Source organism: Chroicocephalus ridibundus, chromosome 6 (genome assembly GCF_963924245.1).
Source record: "Chroicocephalus ridibundus chromosome 6, bChrRid1.1, whole genome shotgun sequence".
Taxonomy (NCBI): Eukaryota; Metazoa; Chordata; class Aves; order Charadriiformes; family Laridae; genus Chroicocephalus; species Chroicocephalus ridibundus.
Window position 1 is genome coordinate 22,841,353 of NC_086289.1, and position 17,031 is coordinate 22,858,383.

The 17,031-nt window shown below is 52.0% G+C and overlaps 2 protein-coding genes across 3 annotated transcripts in view; one reads left to right on the forward strand and one right to left on the reverse strand.

The window, feature by feature from the left end:
* The window catches only part of LOC134517511 (zona pellucida sperm-binding protein 4-like), a 32,963-nt gene that overhangs the window by 1,529 nt on the left and 14,403 nt on the right, over positions 1–17,031 (forward strand). Inside the window, exons 2-5 of one of the 2 annotated variants that reach the window (XM_063339081.1) lie at positions 124–525; positions 13,424–13,526; positions 14,096–14,251; positions 15,770–16,171. In XM_063339081.1, coding sequence (XP_063195151.1) covers positions 16,147–16,171 — 25 coding nt within the window. In that variant the 5' untranslated portion in view covers positions 124–525; positions 13,424–13,526; positions 14,096–14,251; positions 15,770–16,146. Of the gene's footprint in view, positions 1–123; positions 526–13,222; positions 13,346–13,423; positions 13,527–14,095; positions 14,252–15,769; positions 16,172–17,031 lie in introns of those variants that run through there. The other variant, XR_010071651.1, reaches the window with a different exon arrangement.
* On the reverse strand, positions 1,559–7,830 carry LOC134517577 (cytochrome P450 2C9-like). The gene is made up of 9 exons (XM_063339219.1): positions 7,605–7,830; positions 7,097–7,259; positions 6,449–6,598; positions 5,990–6,150; positions 5,437–5,613; positions 4,772–4,913; positions 4,155–4,342; positions 2,867–3,008; positions 1,559–2,149 (listed from the first exon to the last, which is right to left on the reverse strand). The coding sequence occupies exons 1-9, from the start codon at positions 7,782–7,784 to the stop codon at positions 1,968–1,970; spliced, it is 1,485 nt and encodes a 494-aa protein (XP_063195289.1). The 5' UTR covers positions 7,785–7,830; the 3' UTR covers positions 1,559–1,967.

A 17,031-nucleotide genomic window follows, 5' to 3' on the forward strand; every position in this document is an offset into this window, starting at 1 on the left:
CAAAATACCACCAAACGTTTCCAAAGAGAGGTGGAAAATACTGCATATTGTATTCTCTGCAGTACTCACAAGGTCTCCGAGTACTTTGTGACTACCATCACAGAAATTGTATTTTACCTCTAGGACTTTTATATGACCATGATGCAGGGGACAAGAAATACCTACGTAAATGAAGATCAAGACAAGCGCTGCAAACCAGACATCCAAACACAAGCAAAGCCCGCGAGGACAAATAAGCCCAGAGGAGAGCCACCTGTGGTGGAATCCATTTATGAAAACCATCCACCCTGTCACTGAAGGAAAAGCACCGAGTAGGGGCTGGGACTAGAGATAACAGACACGATCCTTTTCCTGGACACCAGGGGTCACGCGGTTGCAGTTTATGAAGAAGAGAGTTTTCTCTTTGTGCGTACATGAAATTCTACGGAGGACAGGACAAAAGAGACTTTGGAGAGGGGAAGAACTTGTTTGCAATGACGCCTCTGAGATGCAGAAGCTAAATGAGATTCCCCTGGAATACCCAAGGTCTCTGGGAGAGTTGGTTTTGCTGTCCTCCTAAATTTAAGTTCATTCATTTTAATAAATATCATCTAAATCCTCGCAGTGATTCTGATGGTAGGAAAGAGCAGCCAGAGAGTTGTTTGCAGTCCCCATGGCTCAGGTGGCTGAGCTTCTCCCAACAGCCTGCAAAGACAGGGATGCACTCTTTTCATTTAGCAGAAGGAGTCCAGACCATAAGGGAGATGAAGTGATATGCCCAAGAAAAGTGGGAAGAGAATACAACTCCAGCTGCAGAACTTACCCCCTGTGATGGCAACTTCCCGTCATTCTCAGCTGTTCCTTACCCAGCTTGGCCTCTCACTCACACTGTTCTCTCCTCTGTACCTTGGCATTTCAGCTGGGAGGTGGGACGGGAGTGTGATTCAGGCAGGAGACACCCTCCACAGAAACGATCTCCTCAGCAGCCCTATCTTGATTCGCGTGGGGGTCCTGCGTGGCCGCAGTGACAGGCAGGGCTGTCCTCGAGGACAACAGAAGGCCTGGGGGAGATGGCAGGAGAAGGACAGAGAGGAGCCATAGGGCAGGTGCTCCCAGCTTGTGGGAAGGCTGGACCGTAGAGTGCCTGAGAAATGAGAGGAGCCCCCTGGACCAGCCAGAGGTCCCATCGAGGGGGTGAAGGCAGCTGGAGCTTCAGCCTCTGAACTGAGGGGAGAGTGTTCTCCTCCAGGAGGGATGCTGCAGCTATCTTACATCCAGCTGTGAACAGCAGGATCGGTAGCCCCAAGAACAGACGATAGAGCTGCTGATAGCCCCCAGGCTGCAGGGGCCCCTTCTCCTCCCACACCATGAGCCATCCTGGCTGGTGGTGTGCTGCCACTGCCCAGGGGCTCCCTGCGGGCAGCAGCACCGTGTCCAGTGGCTCAAGCAAGCAGGACCCTTGCCCCGGGAGGGACAGCCCTTCCCACAGGGCACTGGGCACAGGTGCTGCAGATCTACCCTGCAGTGGAGCAGCAGATGGGGTGCTGCCCCAACCCAAAGGAAATAATGGCTCAAATAATCATAAAAAGATTTTTCTTTATTGGGTCATTAATGTACACACGTGCAGCGCTAACCATCTGCAAAGCATGCTGCTCTTGGTGGGACACATGCTGCAGGAGAAGCAGGTCGTGGGCAGCCATGGGAGCTGTGTGTGTGAGCAAATCAGCTATTTGATGCAGCCATTGCGCTCAAGGAGCCCACGGAGAGAGCATCAGTGCAACAGGCTGCAATGTCACCCAGGGCCTCCCTGGGATGTGGTAGAGCAGTTCCAGGAGGCTTTGAAGGTGCCTACTCTGTGCACCTGTGTTTGGGCTGTCTTCCTGGAAGCCTTAGGGAGGTGCGCCAATGCTTCTGCCATTGGTTTTAGTAAGGGAGATGTAAAAGGAGTAGCCAGGCTCAGGATACCGTGCAAAGAGTTTCTGTGCTTTTTAGCGGGGGACAGCACAGAGCTGGTAGGCAGGAGGTACGTTGGCTGTCCCACTCAGTGTTGGGGTTATGCTGAGTTCCTGGGGGTCAACGACAGGCTTCAAGGTAAAGTTCTGCAAGATGATGGCCATGAGTAGGAATATCTCCATGCGTGCCAGGCTCTCTCCGGGGCATATTCGCTTCCCTGGAAGTGAAAACAGCAAATAGTGCTCGACAGGTGTTGCCAAGTAGACAAGAGTTTGTACTAAGCAGGTATGTTAGGCAGCTTTATTTACCAGATACAGCTCCAGCAGTGAGACGACTGTCGGGATTACTAAGGACGTTTGCAAGAGAATAGTTTGTTGGAGAAAGATGGACGCCCACCCTTGGCAGTTTGGTTGGGTGTGCGAAGGAAGAACAAGAGCAGAAGAAGTCTTGAGCATAGAGGGGGCGTCACAGAGGGCAAGGTGAGAGAGAGTAAGGGCACATGAAGCACAGATGAGAAAACAGAGGGTAGGGGCTATTGGTAGGTGAGTGGTTGCGTGTAGCCCGAGAGGTACTTAAGAGGTGCTGGGAAAAGTGCAACTACCACGGAAAGAGAGGATGGTTAAGGATGACTTTGGTGGTTGTGTCGGAAGGTGACAGGTTTTTTAGAAAGCGTCAATAGATCCCATTCACATCATTACATCGGCAACTCCCAGTAGGAGGTTTGAGAAGCCTCCAGGCCTGAACACGATGGGAGGTGCAGCTGGGGAACGGAGCAGCAGGGAGGGGTTATCCAGAGAGCAGTGAGCCCTATGGAAGCACCGGTGGGACCATGCTGGGAAGAGGGAGCGTGTGTTATAGGGAAAGGCAGAATGGTCCCCAGAGGAGGAGGGCGACGGCGACAGGGAGAGGAAGAGAGAGAAAGCCAGTGCTTTACCTGCTGAGAAGGGCATGAAGAACTCGCTCTTCCTAAAGGTGCCATTCTCGTTCAAGAAGTGTCCAGGGTTGAACTCATTTGGGTTTGGAAACTCTTTACTGTCGTGGAGGACAGAAGTGAGGACAGGAAAGATTGTGGTGCCCTGAGGTAACACAAGGAGAAGAGCAGAATATGAAGGGGAGGTGAGTTAGGTCACTTAATCCGACTGCCTGCCAAGTTAAGACTGAGCATCCCAGCACAGTCCTACTAGTGCCTTTGGTTTCCTTTTGGGGACCTTGCCTTTGGGCAGGCAGCTTTAGGGAGAGCCTGCTAGATGGGACAGCAGGGACAATTGTTGGCTGATCTTCCTGAATGCTCCCTCTCACTTTCAGACCATTTATCCTCACTTTGCTCTAGTCGTCTGGGGACACCCCACCTAATTCTTCCTCTTTCTCAGTGTTTCACCCTAATGAACTTGTAGACGTTCCTTCTTTTCTGTGAGCCCCGAAAAGCAAAAGGTTGCTTTCCCGTCTCCTGACAAATTTCTTCTGCCACAGTCCTCTTCCTTCCCTCTTCCTGACCAGCCATTGGTGGGGGTGTGAGAGAAGTAATCCGACAGTGATGACACAAGAGCCATCTGCTAGAAGCTGAGCAGGTCCCTGGGTCCTGCCTTTTGATTTTACACAGACAGCTGAAAATTAAAAGGCCAACAGCCTGTGTGCTGCTGTTCCCCTGCTGTACGCAGGCAGCCAGAAGAGCAACGAGCGCTGCTGCGACAGGCCAGGCCATGGGTTGCTGTAGCCCATCAGCCTGCCTCTGGCAATGGCCAGCAGTGACTGCCTCAAGAAGTGTGTAAAAACAGGCAAAGAGGTTTTGCTCGTTCCCTTGATTGCAAACGTAGTCTTCAGCACTTTGTGGCTCTGGGGTTTTCTGTGCTCAATAACCACCAACTGACTTTGCTTCCAGGCATGCGCACAGGCTCTCCTGGAGGGTGGTGAGCAGTTCCATGGCTTTGCTGCCTTTTGTGTGAGGAGTCACTGCTCTGGTTTTTTTGTGAACCCACCGTGTTTCTGCAGATGGATAAAGCTGCGGAGCAAGTGAGCAAAGGTGTTGGGCAGAGCTACTGTTCCAGTCTTGGCCCACGGAGTGGCAGCAAGGGGCTGCAAGTGAGCTACAGGAGCCTGAGGATAACACCTTCCTGAAGGGCTGGGTGATACTAGGTCAGGCCACTGCACTTCTAGCTTCTGGCTTGTAACTGCCAGCCTAAGAGCAAAAGTGCTGCCGAACTTGAGGGACCTTGCCCACTAACCTTGGGAATGACATACTCTCTGAAGCAGAGGTCTTTGGTCACAGCGCGAGGGACACTCAGGGGGACGAGGGAGATGAAGCGCTGGATTTCATGGACCACGGCATCTGTGTAGGGCATCTGGGTCCGGTCAGCCACGCAAGGTTTTCGTGATCGTCCTACTACCCGGTCAATCTCTTCTTGAACTTTCTCTGTCATGAGAAGCACAAACCATAAAATGGGTAAATAAAACCAAACCTACCTAAACAGGTTGCCCTAAGCAGCCCACAAATCACACATCACAGGTGACAGGAGCACTGATGTTGGTTTTGGTGTCGACGAGAACACAGTTCCACTGCGGCCCATGCAAAGAATGTCCTCCCAGTGACTTGACTAAATAGGAGTACTGGGCGGTAAAGACACACAGTCAAGTCCTTGGCTGTGAAGGGAGTGCAGCTGATGATGATGCCAGTGAAGCTGAGGGATCTCTAATGCCTACCCTGGGGAATGACAGTGCAAGGACTTTGCCCATTTGGGTAAAATGTGCGAGAGAGAGGAGGAAAGTTGGGAGAAGGATGTGGTGCTAGACGCGTGCCCAGCCCAGGGGAACAGCTAGAGAGGAAGAGGTCACAGACTGGTACCTTGTATCTTCGGGTATTTGAGAAGAAGCAGAAGCCCATATCTTACAGTCGTGCTAGTTGTCTCAGTCCCAGCAATGAACAAGTCGAAGGCGCTGGTTATCAGGTTCTTCATGTGGAAACTGGAATTGGGGTGCTCTTTCTCCTAGGAAAAAGGCTGGGCTGTTTCTCTGGCTGGGCTGAGAAAAGTGACCCTTTCTTGTGTCATCCCAGGCCTTCTTTCTCACCCAGAGCTCTTGCATTTCTCTGCTAAGCTGCAGCAGCCACCTGGGACATTGCAATGCTCTCTTTGTGCAGTAAGCTCAACGCCAGTGTGGCCTTCTTTCAAGCTGTGCACCAAATGGTACGTAGCTGCATGTCTGCCCTTGCTGTGCTAACTGCTTTCCAGTGGAAGAACTGCAAGACCAGACTGCACACATCCCTGTGTTTCAGTGAGAGCAGATGAAGGTCTTGCTGTCCAAGCAGGTGCAGGTAGGGGCTGGTGAGTGTGCAGACCCAGAGCTATAAGCTCTAGCACAGGCAATATCTGGGGTATTGCTGGTGCCTTCCCACTGCACAGCCTAGCTGCCTGGGAAGGGATCATCCCAATGTCTGTGTTACTTAGGAGAGGGAAGGGGCTCAGTGTAGGTGTGTTGGGGATGAGCTGGGGCTGTACGCTGTCTCCTTACCTCCTGCATTTTGGTGAGGAAGCAATCAATGAAATCCTGAGGGGAGCTGGGATCTAGGGTGGCTTGGTGTATCTTCACCTCCTCTGCCACAAAGGCTTTTAGAGCATCAAATTCTGTGAATATTTTGTTGTGTGGGCCAGGCAAGTAATCCAGGATATTTGAGAACATCTGGTAGAGCTGGAAAGAAAGAAACAGGAGGGTCCCTAGCGTGACCATTGCCCCATCCTTTGATATTACCAAAAAGCCTAGGAAGTTCACAACCCTCTCAACTGAGACAAGCAGAAGGGCTGTGAGGCTGGGCAGTCTGACAGGGCAGTAGGGGCTTGCTTAGTGGTAGGAACCTTAGGCGGAGAAGAAGGGTGTCAGGACTAGGGGGAAGCACCCTCAGCTCTCCATTGGTGAGGGTGCGTCTTGCTCTTGAATGAATTCCCTCCTGTGCAGCAGAGCACTGACGGGGTCCTACTTAGAAAACTGAGATGGGACTTCACTGGGAGGAAGGCTCCCTGCTCCCCTAGGAGAATGTTGACACACTAAAATGCCTACTGGATTGTACCTGTCCCCAGTAGGAGTTCATCATCTCAAAGATGTTGTTCATGTTATTCATCAGGGCCAGGAACTTCTTGTCTTTATAGTCATATCGTCTCCCAAAGACAATGGAGCATATGACGTTGGAGACAGCACAGCTCAGCGTGAAGGTTGGGTCAAAAGGCGTTCCTGGGATTTCAGAAAAGTTACAAACCATAAAGAAAACCAACTATGGCTACTCATGGCTACTGTGGGTAACCTGGGCTCTGGTTGTTAGTGGAAATACCAGAACAGAGTCTCTGAACGACACAGAAGGGTCCCCAAAAAGAACAGTATGTGATCACGGAATTATTTACTGCTCTGTAACGAGGGGCAGCTGGTGCATGGACAAAGCACGTGCTAATTCTATTCTATGCTAAAGACATGGGTCTCCCTTAATACAGTCCTTTTTCTTGCAAACATAAGCTATATTGAAACTGGAGCATACCCTTTGTTTTGTTGATCTCTTCTAGCAAGTGCTCAGATTCCTCCTGGATCCTCTCTTCAATGCTCCTCTTCCCCATTCCAAAGTTGCGCAGAGTGCTGAGAGCAAACCGACGGACTTGTAACCACTCCTGGTTGTTGCTAAAAATAATCCCTGCAGAGGAAGAAGGAAGAGCAAAGACCTGGCTTGGGTGTGCTGGGTGTGAGATGAACAGAGGCTCACAGTGAGAGCGAATCCTGTCCCTGGGAGAGCACTGTCACGGTAGTGTCATAGAGTACTGTGGTTTGGAGACACTCTATGGAGGTACTGTAGTCCACCTGCCTGCTTTTGGCCTTCTCCACCACATGCCCAACCTCCTTGTGAACAATTCATCGCTCGTATCTGCACATAATTCCCCTTGCTGCAGCTGGGGGCTGTTGCCGCTTGCCCTTTCACTGCACATCACTAAGATCAATCTGACTCCATTTCTCTACTACCCGCTTTGGGTGATGAAAGGCAGCAATTACAGCCCACTCTGCCTTCCCTTCTCCAGGTAGGACCCACCCACTCCCCACAGTCCTCCCTCCTGCATGGTACATTCCAGCCCTGATCTGCCAAATGAACGCTCAGCCCTTCCCTTCTCCTCAGAAGGAGCTCACTCAGCAAACATACCTAATCCGTTGTTCGCCCTGTCTCCTATTGGCATGTGTCCTCTGGCAGCAAACTCGTCCGCGCGATCAACCAAGGCTTCTTTCACCACATCATGTCCGTGCAGCACCACCACTGGGTCAGAGCCCAGGTGCACTGTGAACACTGGTCCATACTCTTCACTGAGCTGTCAAAATGCAAGACAGAAGATGGCCATGGAGCAGAGCGGCAGGAGGAGTTGAAAAGTGGCCTTGCTGCTGCATCCCACGGCAGGCAGTGCAGCCTCACAGAGCAGCAACGTCAAGTTTTTGTCCTCTCCTGACAAATATAGGTGTGGAGAGGGTTCCCAGCTATCAGGCCCTGTGCAACAATGACAACAGCAGTGCGGGGGAGCAGCTGAGATCCTCGTGGCTTTTCTGCTCCTCTGGGATAGCTGCTTATCAAGCTATGGTCACAGACTGTCCCCACGCACAGGTCCCACACACTTCTTGCCCACAGAAGAAAGTAAGAGAGAAGAAGAAAGAGGCCTCACCTTCTGGAGGGTTGTGGCCAAGTCCTTTGGTTTCACCTGCAGCAAGTTACCTAGGATGGGAAGGGGAGCCGGTCCCGGAGGCATCTTCCCCTTTCCAGACCTCCCTCTCCATGCTGTGATGGAGAGCAGGCAAGCAATGCAAACCAGGAGGACAACAGTGGCTGCTCCCAGGAGCTCCATTTGCTTCTGTGGCTCAGGAGGGAGTGACTCTGGCTGCCGGAGCCCGAGTCTATATACCGAAGGGCTATGTTAGCTATGCTAGCTATGTTACCTCAACAGCAGGTTTTGGATCACGTGGCTGAGTCAGTCAATATTAGTAGTCAATCATTTGTTTGACTGCCCTGTGTTATGAAACTAGGACTTCTCTCAGTGTTAATTGGCCATCAAAGACACACCTTATCTCAAACAATTGCAGAGGCCAACTGAGGTTAAGAAATTTACAATGTGTTCCTAAAACTTGTTTTGTTTCATCTAAAGTTTATTATTAAAGAGATCACACTAGGGGCACACTCTTCGACTCAGGCGCTCCTGGAAATTCACTGTCACGAGAGTATCTTCGAAGTACTTCAGTGCTGTTTGCATTTTCTGTTCTTTGGTATTAATCGTACAAGCTCTCAGTGGGGTGAGCCATCCTTGCTTGTTCCTGAAGTCTTCCTGACATTATCAGTGGAGTTCGCACTGCGTGTGATGTGCCAAAGAACATACTGACGTGTTCTCCTCAATGCACAGCAATTGCCTCGGTCTCTCTCCCTAGAGATGTCTGGCCTCACAGGAGGGGAAAGTATAAAATATCCGTCTGGCAAGGGCAGAAAGGTCTCCAGACGTCACAATAGATGAGAAAGGATTTGCCGGGAGAGATAAGAAAAAGACATAAGAAAAGGGGACTAGACCTTGGGACTCTGACCTCTTTGAGGTCTCCTAGAGGAAAGGGTGAGAGAAGCAGGTAGAGAAGAGAGAAATCTTGAGATGGGTCTCTTGAGAGGGTCTCTGGGCAATGGCTTCCCAAGCTGAGCCAGAGGTGCGCTTGTGAGAGGCTGGGTATAGGTCAGTGCAACCTGGCCACTACTCCTTGCACTTGCAATGACCCAAGCAGTGCACCCAAGCTACTGCTAGAAGCTGGCACGTACGAGTTCCCTGTTTAGTTGTTGTCTGACTCCAACATGAGGAACTGCTCCCCTGGAAGGGCCAGAAGTGCTCTGGGAGACTGCAGAGCATGTCTGGTGTGTTGCAAGGGCTTCAAAAAGAGCTGGAGGCTTCCTGCCCACTCTGGGGCTGTGTACCTGCGAGGTCCCAACAGCAGTGGCAACGGCGGGTAGAAAGGACCCTCAGGGCTGTGGCACTGCCTGTGCTCAGCTCGCTCAGTCTGGCCATATCCCTCTGTCTTTCCTAAGCTGCGACGCTTCTGCAGGCAGACAGGACTCATCCCACTGAGCGGAAGGTGTTGCGAGGACAGGGGACGTGGGACTTGGTGGGAATCAGTGAGGGGCCTGGGTGAACCAGGTGCTTGGTTGGAGTGTGCTGGGTTTGCTGTGCCGCAGCGTGTTAGCGTGAGTCTCCCCTTCACTCAGAGGAGCTAGCGAAGTTTTGCAAAAGTTTCTGCAGCTTCCCCGTAAGTTCTTACGTCATCCTTGCTCTCTTGCATTGGTGCAATAATTTGCTAGCTGTTCTTTTAAAATGTCATTTCACTTCTTAAAGACCTGTACTTGATACTTTGGTGGAAAAATTGAATTGCCAACAAGTTTGGGCTAGTTGCTTATCGGCTGACATGAACTCCTCTGCATCGGCTCAGATGTTGCCAGGGCAGTTCATGGGAGTTCATGTCGCTCTGGGTGAAAGCGGAGTTCATGGGAGTTTACATGGCTACAGGAGGTCTCTCTGCTGCCTGAGTTCATTGCCTTGCCACCTTCCCTGTAAAGTGCCGTTGATCCTGGGGACGAGGGCTTACTTCCTAGCTCTACCTCACAGTTTGAGACACTTTGGGCAAGAGCCCTGGAACTGGGAATACTTTCAAGCTTTCTCATTTTTGTCAGAATAAAATCATTATATTCCAGATATTCCCACCGCCCTGGCAGACACACTGGGGGTTTACAAGGGAGGAAAACACATCAGACTAGTCACTCAGACCCGTCCCTGTGGGAAAACACAGACCTTTTCATGTCACAGTAGTATTCCAGGGTTTTCCGAGTACTCACTTCTGTTTGCAGATGCTAAGAGTAGGCAGGACTGCTCTGTCCTCTCCGTTCACGTGAAAGTCCAGGAAGGCCAGGCTGAAATGCCCTCCTCTCCATCTTCACCAGGAGCTTTGGTTTTAAGTGAATTGGAAGCACATATTGGGGATAGTCAAAGAAAAGGCTGCCAGTGTTGTAGCTTTTTCTCTTTTTTTCTAAACTAAAGCACAAGCTTGAAGCAAAACTGCCATCGTTGTGTAGAAGGCTTACTGCCTGAGCCTTCTCTTTTTGGACCTTGATTCAGAAGGTGGCACTGCAAAATGCCTCTCCTGCCCACTGTGCTGCCAGCACCCCTCATCCCCGGGAAGCTTGGTGTGGATGTCCCTGCTGTCGGCAAATACTGTTCACCTTCTGTGGAGGATTGTTTTGACCAGACACTGCGATCTCGTCAGAGGCACTCCCACAATGTGCCGGGCGTTTTCTACGCCTCTTTCCAGCACTTCTTTGTGGTGGTGCTTAATACTTACTTTTCTTTCCACAGAAGCTCTAGAGAGCTTTCTACAGCCAGGGCTACTCCTACACTGCCGCTATGTCTGTCCCAGTCTCCAGGCTCAAAATTGTTAGGAGGAGAGGATTCTCCTGATGGATATCCCAGGAAGATTTTAGCTTGCTGGGGTCAGCTTCAGGCTAGTGGCCTACAGAGATTTTTTGCCTGCCCTACCTTCATCTTCTGCGTCGTCCTGTTTGTGGTGCTCTTGAGTGCTAGCTAAACTGGTGCTTACAGCTGGGTCACTGTACTGCGTGAGAACTATTAAATGGATGAGGAAGAGATTTGCGAGGAAGAGAGACCTGCCTGTTTCCTCTCAGCCAAGCTGCTTTCCGCTGCCTATCCCAACTTCTTCTGAACAAAGCATCTCGTTTCCGTGAATTTCAGGCTCATTTTCATCACCTCCCATCTCCACGTCCTCCAACACAGCTGTCAAGTGTCTGCGCGTCGAAATTAGGAAAGGGCACTTACCTGAAACCGTTCTCAGCACAGGTATTGCCTGGGGGATCTACAGCATTCCCAGTGTTGTTTCACAGAGATTTATTCTTCACGTACCTGTAGATAATTTTTCCTATGAGCATAAACAAAGTATTGGTGGGTTAAAGTGTATCTCTATAGCTCCAAAGTGCTTCATTTATTTGTTATTTTTTACCCATTTATCAGCAGATAATGCAGTGAAGTGAAGCATTCAGCAGTCACGCGGTGGCTGTGAGATTTGGGCAAGCTGTCCTGGCACAAGCTTCTACAGAGATGAAGCCTCCCTCCCTGCCAAAGTCCAAATGTTTTCCCCAGGTTCCTCTCCACTGTGGCTGCCCGGTGCCCAGGCAGGCGCTGGGACCAGCCCATTTGGTTCGTGAGCGCGGCTCAAACAGCAGCCACGCAGGCAGCCTGTCGAGATCCATTTGCTTCAGTCTCTGCCGGGCAGAGCAGCGGGAAAGGTCTTGTACTTTGTGGAGCAGCTCTCCTGGTTGGTACATGAAAGAAGCAGCGCGCAGGGCAGGCACAGTGACGTTCTTCACCCGGCTGGCCGGCTGGGATCACGGCATCCTGTGCTGCTGTAGAGGAGCGACGGGCTGTGGGCTAAGGTGGAAGAGCAAAGGAAACACCTCCCTTGGACTCAGCTACGACCCATGCCTGCTGCTGAGGGCTGGCTGGAGGGGTGGGCACGCTGCCCGCTGCGTGGGGCTGGGCAGCCGTCCGGAGGGTCTGCTGAGAGCAGGAGTGTGGGTGGCTACCAACGGCGGTGTGTTATTAAGGGTCAAGATTAGACGATCTAGGGATGATCTAGTCCTAAAGAAATAAGCAGATTACAAAAGAACACGGCGGCACAGGCTATGCCAGCGCTGCTGCTGCAAAAAGCAGGGCACAAAAACGCACGCACCAGCTATGTGCGTGCCACCCCTGCAGCAGCGTGAAGACATCCACGCCTCCATTGCGTGAATACAGAAACATCTGTACGGAAAGATGGCCTTCCCATATGGAAATAAGGCTTTTACTCAGTGTGGGTGCTGTAGCCTGATGTGTGGCGAGGGAGAGAGAAGGCTCTACGTGAGACACGCTGCAGGTACAGGCAGGCGATGGGTGCTGGCAGGCAGAGGCTTTCTCTGGGATTACAGAGGCTCCCCTTACCTGTGTCTCAGGCCCATCCTGTCAGCCCACTTGGCCAGCCTTTGGGGGTGGGTGTCCCACAGAGCACATGGTCCTGCCACCTAGCAGCCATGCCCGGAACAGCCCTGGACTGCAAACGGGGCTGTAGTCCACAGCCAGGACCGTTTAAGGGGAATCACCTCCTTTTAGGTGTGCAAAGCCTGCCCGAGCGCCACAGTTTTCCACAGATTTCATGTGGAGGGCTATTTCTGTGCTTCTGTGTTGGCACCCCATGTCCGGCATTTGAAGCGGCGGCTCCTTTAAAAGAGCAAAAGAGCGTTGTCCCGCAGCTTCTTGCACTCATGCCATGTAATGAGCAATTAGAGCAGCAGTAGGGTACATGGGGAAAAGCTGGTGGATCTCCTGCATGGGCCAGCAGCGGGAAGAACTCGGGGTGAGAAAAAAGGGTTTGAAGACCCTCCTGGGGCTGGACAGTAAATTGCACAGAGGAGTTCCTCTCAGCTTAGTGACATGAATGCAGGCTTGTCTCTTGACATAAGCGCAGCTCCTGCTTGCACACCTTCAAAGGGTGCAAGCAGATTGCGCTGGGTTCAGAGCCAGGTGAGAGCAATGGAAGGTGTTAAACTGCTGGGCTGGGTCCACCTGGACACTTTGGGAATTTCTGATCCCAGCTGGCTCTGCAATTTAAAAGGCTAGGCTGAGAGCAGCTGCTTTATGGTCCTTAGCAAGAGAGCAGGATGGGTGTTGCAGGGCAGTCTAGGGCTGCATTTGGAGCTGTGCTCTTCTGGGGCTTTCTTGGTCCCCTTGTTTGGGTTGTGGGGGCTCAGGGTAGTGTTTTTTCTGATCCCACCCTGCTGGTTTGTGGCCAAGAAAGCCTGCAGTTCACCTTACCTCCAGGCTGGGAAGGGAACGCTTCCTTTGTGCTGACTACTTGGGGTAAGTGAGGGTGGTGTCAAGAGGCTTTCTTACTGCTGTATTTTGGCACAGTGCAGGTGTATGCCTGGAATGAGGAGAAAGGGGCAGCTTTGGTGTGAAGTGTTGTCTAACGGCTTCAGTGCATCTTGTGTAACCAGGGGGCTGTTTGTATGACCTAGCAGTCACGGGCTTTGGTGGCGTGCCGTGCCTAGATCTAGATGGTCTTGGCTGCTGGGTCTTGGCTCTTCCCTCACGCACCCCTGCTGGCCCAGCCCCTAATACTGGCTAGGGCTTTTTTTCCGACAGAAGGGTAGGATTGTAGCGGACCCCGTCTTCAACGTGGGATGCTGAAACCTCTGCTGCTGTCTCCTCTTTCCCTAGATACCGAGGGGGAGGCACACGTTCTGCAGAATGACTCTGAGTGTGGGCTCTTGGTATCTGGGACTCCAGATGGCTCCAGGAAAGTATTGGTCTCCTATACTGGCTGTTATGTCTTTGAATGGGTGAGTGACCTTAGGGGTTCTGCTGGGACTGTGGCTGCTGCTGCTCTGGCTGCCCTGACTGGTGTGGCTCTCCCCTAGGATGGCAATTACCTCATGCTGGTTGGGCTTGAAGGAACAGACGATGCTGGACAAAAGGTTCTTCATGAAGAGAAGCTGCTCAGGTGCCCTGTGGACCTTCCTGGTAAGACTGACAGCTCATTAGGAAGTCCCGCTTGTATCTTGTGGTGATGAGTGCCCTTCCTTTTGGATGTCTGTTCCTAGTCAGGCTGGGGCTGGGCAGAGGGACTTACTGCTGTGCAGGAGACTCCCTGGAGAAGGGTTTCAGACAGAAGAGCCACCAACTTGCTGAGGGCTTGTGCCTCCTCTGCAGGGTCAGCAGGTGAATGTTCCTCATGTCTCCTAGACGTGTTCTGACTGCATCGATCCCTGCAAGTTCAGGGACTGAGCTGGAGACTGGGTACAATGATTTTTCCAAACTACCAGAGTTGATCCGGAATACTTTATCTTGACAGATCCCATACAGTCTAGTCTCTTGTGCATGGCTTCAGGGGGAGTCTCTGTTCCAGGGAATGCAGGTCCCTTCTAAGCCGGCTTCCGTGCCAGCTCCAGGCTGTGTGTTTCACCCTCACTTGAGCCTAACTTCCCCCGATTTGCATGCAGAGTCACCAAGACATCTGCCAGCAGTGTCCTCTGTGTCTTTACCCCCCTGCTCCTTGTGCCTTAGCTGCAAACTCCTGCTGTTTCTTCCAGCCCTGGATGCTCCAAGCAGTGGTGTCTGTTCTGCTGTCCTCAGCCAAGACCGGCTGCTGTGTGCCTCCTTGCCTATCAGCCAGGGAGACTGTGAAGAGCGAGGCTGCTGCTATGACCCTAGGGACAGGGTGAAGCCTTGTTACTTTGGTAACACAGGTAAGTGTGCCTCCTCCTGGAGGAGCCGTGAACTGGGATTCCTTACTTCCCTGGTAGAGCAGTATTGGTGTGTACCGGTGCTGCTGAGTGCGTTCCTAAATGCAGGACTGGCTTCAAGGGTAGCCCTACAGAGCTGTGGTGGGTTGACCCTGGCTGGACACCAGGGGCCCTGCTCTATCACTCCCCCTCTGCACTGGACAGGGGAGAGAAAGTATAATGAAAGACTCATGGGTTGAGGTAAAGATTGTTCACTAATTACCATCACAGGCAAAACAGACTCACCTTGGGGAAAGTAGTTAAATTTATTACCATTCAAATCAGAGTAGGATAATGAGAAATAAATCCAAATCTTAAAGCACCTTCCCCCCACCCCTCCGTTCTTCCCAGGCTTAACTTCATGCCCAAATTCTCTACCTACTCTCCCCGCGCAACACAGGGGGATGGGGAATGGGGGTTGTGGTCAGTTCATCCCATGTTGTCTCTGTCGCCCCTCTCTCCTCACGGGGAGGACTCCTCACACTCTTCCCCTGCTCCAGCACGGGGTCCCATCCAAGCATGGGTCCCTTTTATGGGCTGCAGTCCTTCAGGAACAGACCGTTGCAGTGTGGGTCCCCCACATGGTCACAAGTCCTGCCAGCAAACCTGCTCCAGCATGGGCTCCTCTCCCCATGGGGCCACAGCTCCTGCCAGGCGCCTGCTCTAGCGTGGGCTTTCCCACAGGGTCACAGCCTCCTTTGGGCATCCGCCTGCTCCAGCGTGGGGTCTTCCACAGGCCGCAGGTGGATATCTGCTCCACCATGGTCTGCAAGGGCGACAGCCTGCCTCACCATGGTCTTCACCACGGGCTGCAGAGGAATCCCTGCTACAGCGCCTGGAGCACCTCCTCCCCTCCTTCTTCACTGACCTTGGCATCTGCAGAGCTGTTTCTCTCACATATTCTCACTCCTCTCTCCAGCTGCAGTTGCTGGGCTGTTTTTTTCCCCCTTCTTAAATATGTTATCCCAGAGGTGCTACCGCTGTCACTGATGGGCTCAACCTTGGCTACTGGTGGGTCCATGTTGGAGCCAGCTGGCATGGGCTCTATCAGATGTAGGGGAAGCTTCTAGCAGCTTCTCACAGGAGCCACCCCTATAGCCCCCCTGCTACCAACACCTTGCCACACAAAACTAATACAAGAGCTCATGGTAAGGTCTCTCCCCATGCTTGCCTGGGGATCCTATGTGACTACTCTTTCTGGTTGCACCTCTGTCCATTTGAGGCAATCCTAGATGAGAGGCCAGCAATGGTTTGCCATTGTTTTAGAGTACACAGGCATTAAAGCTGGATCCTGTGTGGGCAAAAATGGAGGGAGAAGGAGGGATGAACCTGGGATGTGAGCAAATATGATATTTTACTCAAAATACCACCAAACGTTTCCAAAGAGAGGTGGAAACTACTGCATATTGTATTCTCTGCAGTACTCACAAGGTCTCCGAGTACCTTGTGACTACCATCACAGAAATTGTGTTTTACCTCTAGGACTTTTATATGACCATGACGCAGGGGACAAGAAATACCTACGTAAATGAAGATCAAGACAAGCGCTGCAAACCAGACATCCAAACACAAGCAAAGCCCGCGAGGACAAATAAGCCCAGAGGAGAGCCACCTGTGGTGGAATCCATTTATGAAAACCATCCACCCTGTCACTGAAGGAAAAGCACCGAGTAGGGGCTGGGACTAGAGATAACAGACACGATCCTTTTCCTGGACACCAGGGGTCACGCGGTTGCAGTTTATGAACAAGAGAGTTTTCTCTTTGTGTGTACATGAAATTCTACGGAGGACAGGACAAAAGAGACTTTGGAGAGGGGAAGAACTTGTTTGCAATGACGCCTCTGAGATGCAGAAGCTAAATGAGATTCCCCTGGAATACCCAAGGTCTCTGGGAGAGTTGGTTTTTCTGTCCTCCTAAATTTAAGTTCATTCATTTTAATAAATAACATCTAAATCTTCGCAGTGATTCTGATGGTAGGAAAGAGCAGCCAGAGAGTTGTTTGCAGTCCCCATGGCTCAGGTGGCTGAGCTTCTCCCAACAGCCTGCAAAGACAGGGATGCACTCTTTTCATTTAGCAGAAGGAGTCCAGACCATAAGGGAGATGAAGTGATATGCCCAAGAAAAGTGGGAAGAGAATACAACTCCAGCTGCAGAACTTACCCCCTGTGATGGCAACTTCCCGTCATTCTCAGCTGTTCCTTACCCAGCTTGGCCTCTCGCTCACACTGTTCTCTCCTCTGTACCTTGGCATTTCAGCTGGGAGGTGGGACGGGAGTGTGATTCAGGCAGGAGACACCCTCCACAGAAACGATCTCCTCAGCAGCCCTATCTTGATTCGCGTGGGGGTCCTGCGTGGCCGCAGTGACAGGCAGGGCTGTCCTCGACATCAACAGAAGGCCTGGGGGAGATGGCAGGAGAAGGACAGAGAGGAGCCATAGGGCAGGTGCTCCCAGCTTGTGGGAAGGCTGGACCGTAGAGTGCCTGAGAAATGAGAGGAGCCCCCTGGACCAGCCAGAGGTCCCATCGAGGGGGTGAAGGCAGCTGGAGCTTCAGCCTCTGAACTGAGGGGAGAGTGTTCTCCTCCAGGAGGGATGCTGCAGCGATCTTAATCCAGCTGTGAACAGCAGGATCGGTAGCCCCAAGAACAGCCGATAGAGCTGCTGATAGCCCGCAGGCTGCAGGGGCCCCTTCTCCTCCCACACCATGAGCCATCCTGGCTGGTGGTGTGCTGCCACTGCCCAGG

What these genes read in the sequence shown, in the direction of transcription:
- LOC134517577 (XM_063339219.1), bottom strand. Translation starts at nt 7,784, where the DNA reads ATGGAGCTCCTGGGAGCAGCCACTGTTGTCCTCCTGGTTTGCATTGCT. An exon ending in AGAGATCAACAAAACAAAGG is followed by an intron (nt 6,151 to 6,448) that starts GTATGCTCCAGT and finishes CTGAAATCCCAG; the next exon opens with GAACGCCTTTTGACCCAACC. An exon ending in TCCTCACCAAAATGCAGGAG is followed by an intron (nt 4,914 to 5,436) that starts GTAAGGAGACAG and finishes CCTTTTTCCTAG; the next exon opens with GAGAAAGAGCACCCCAATTC.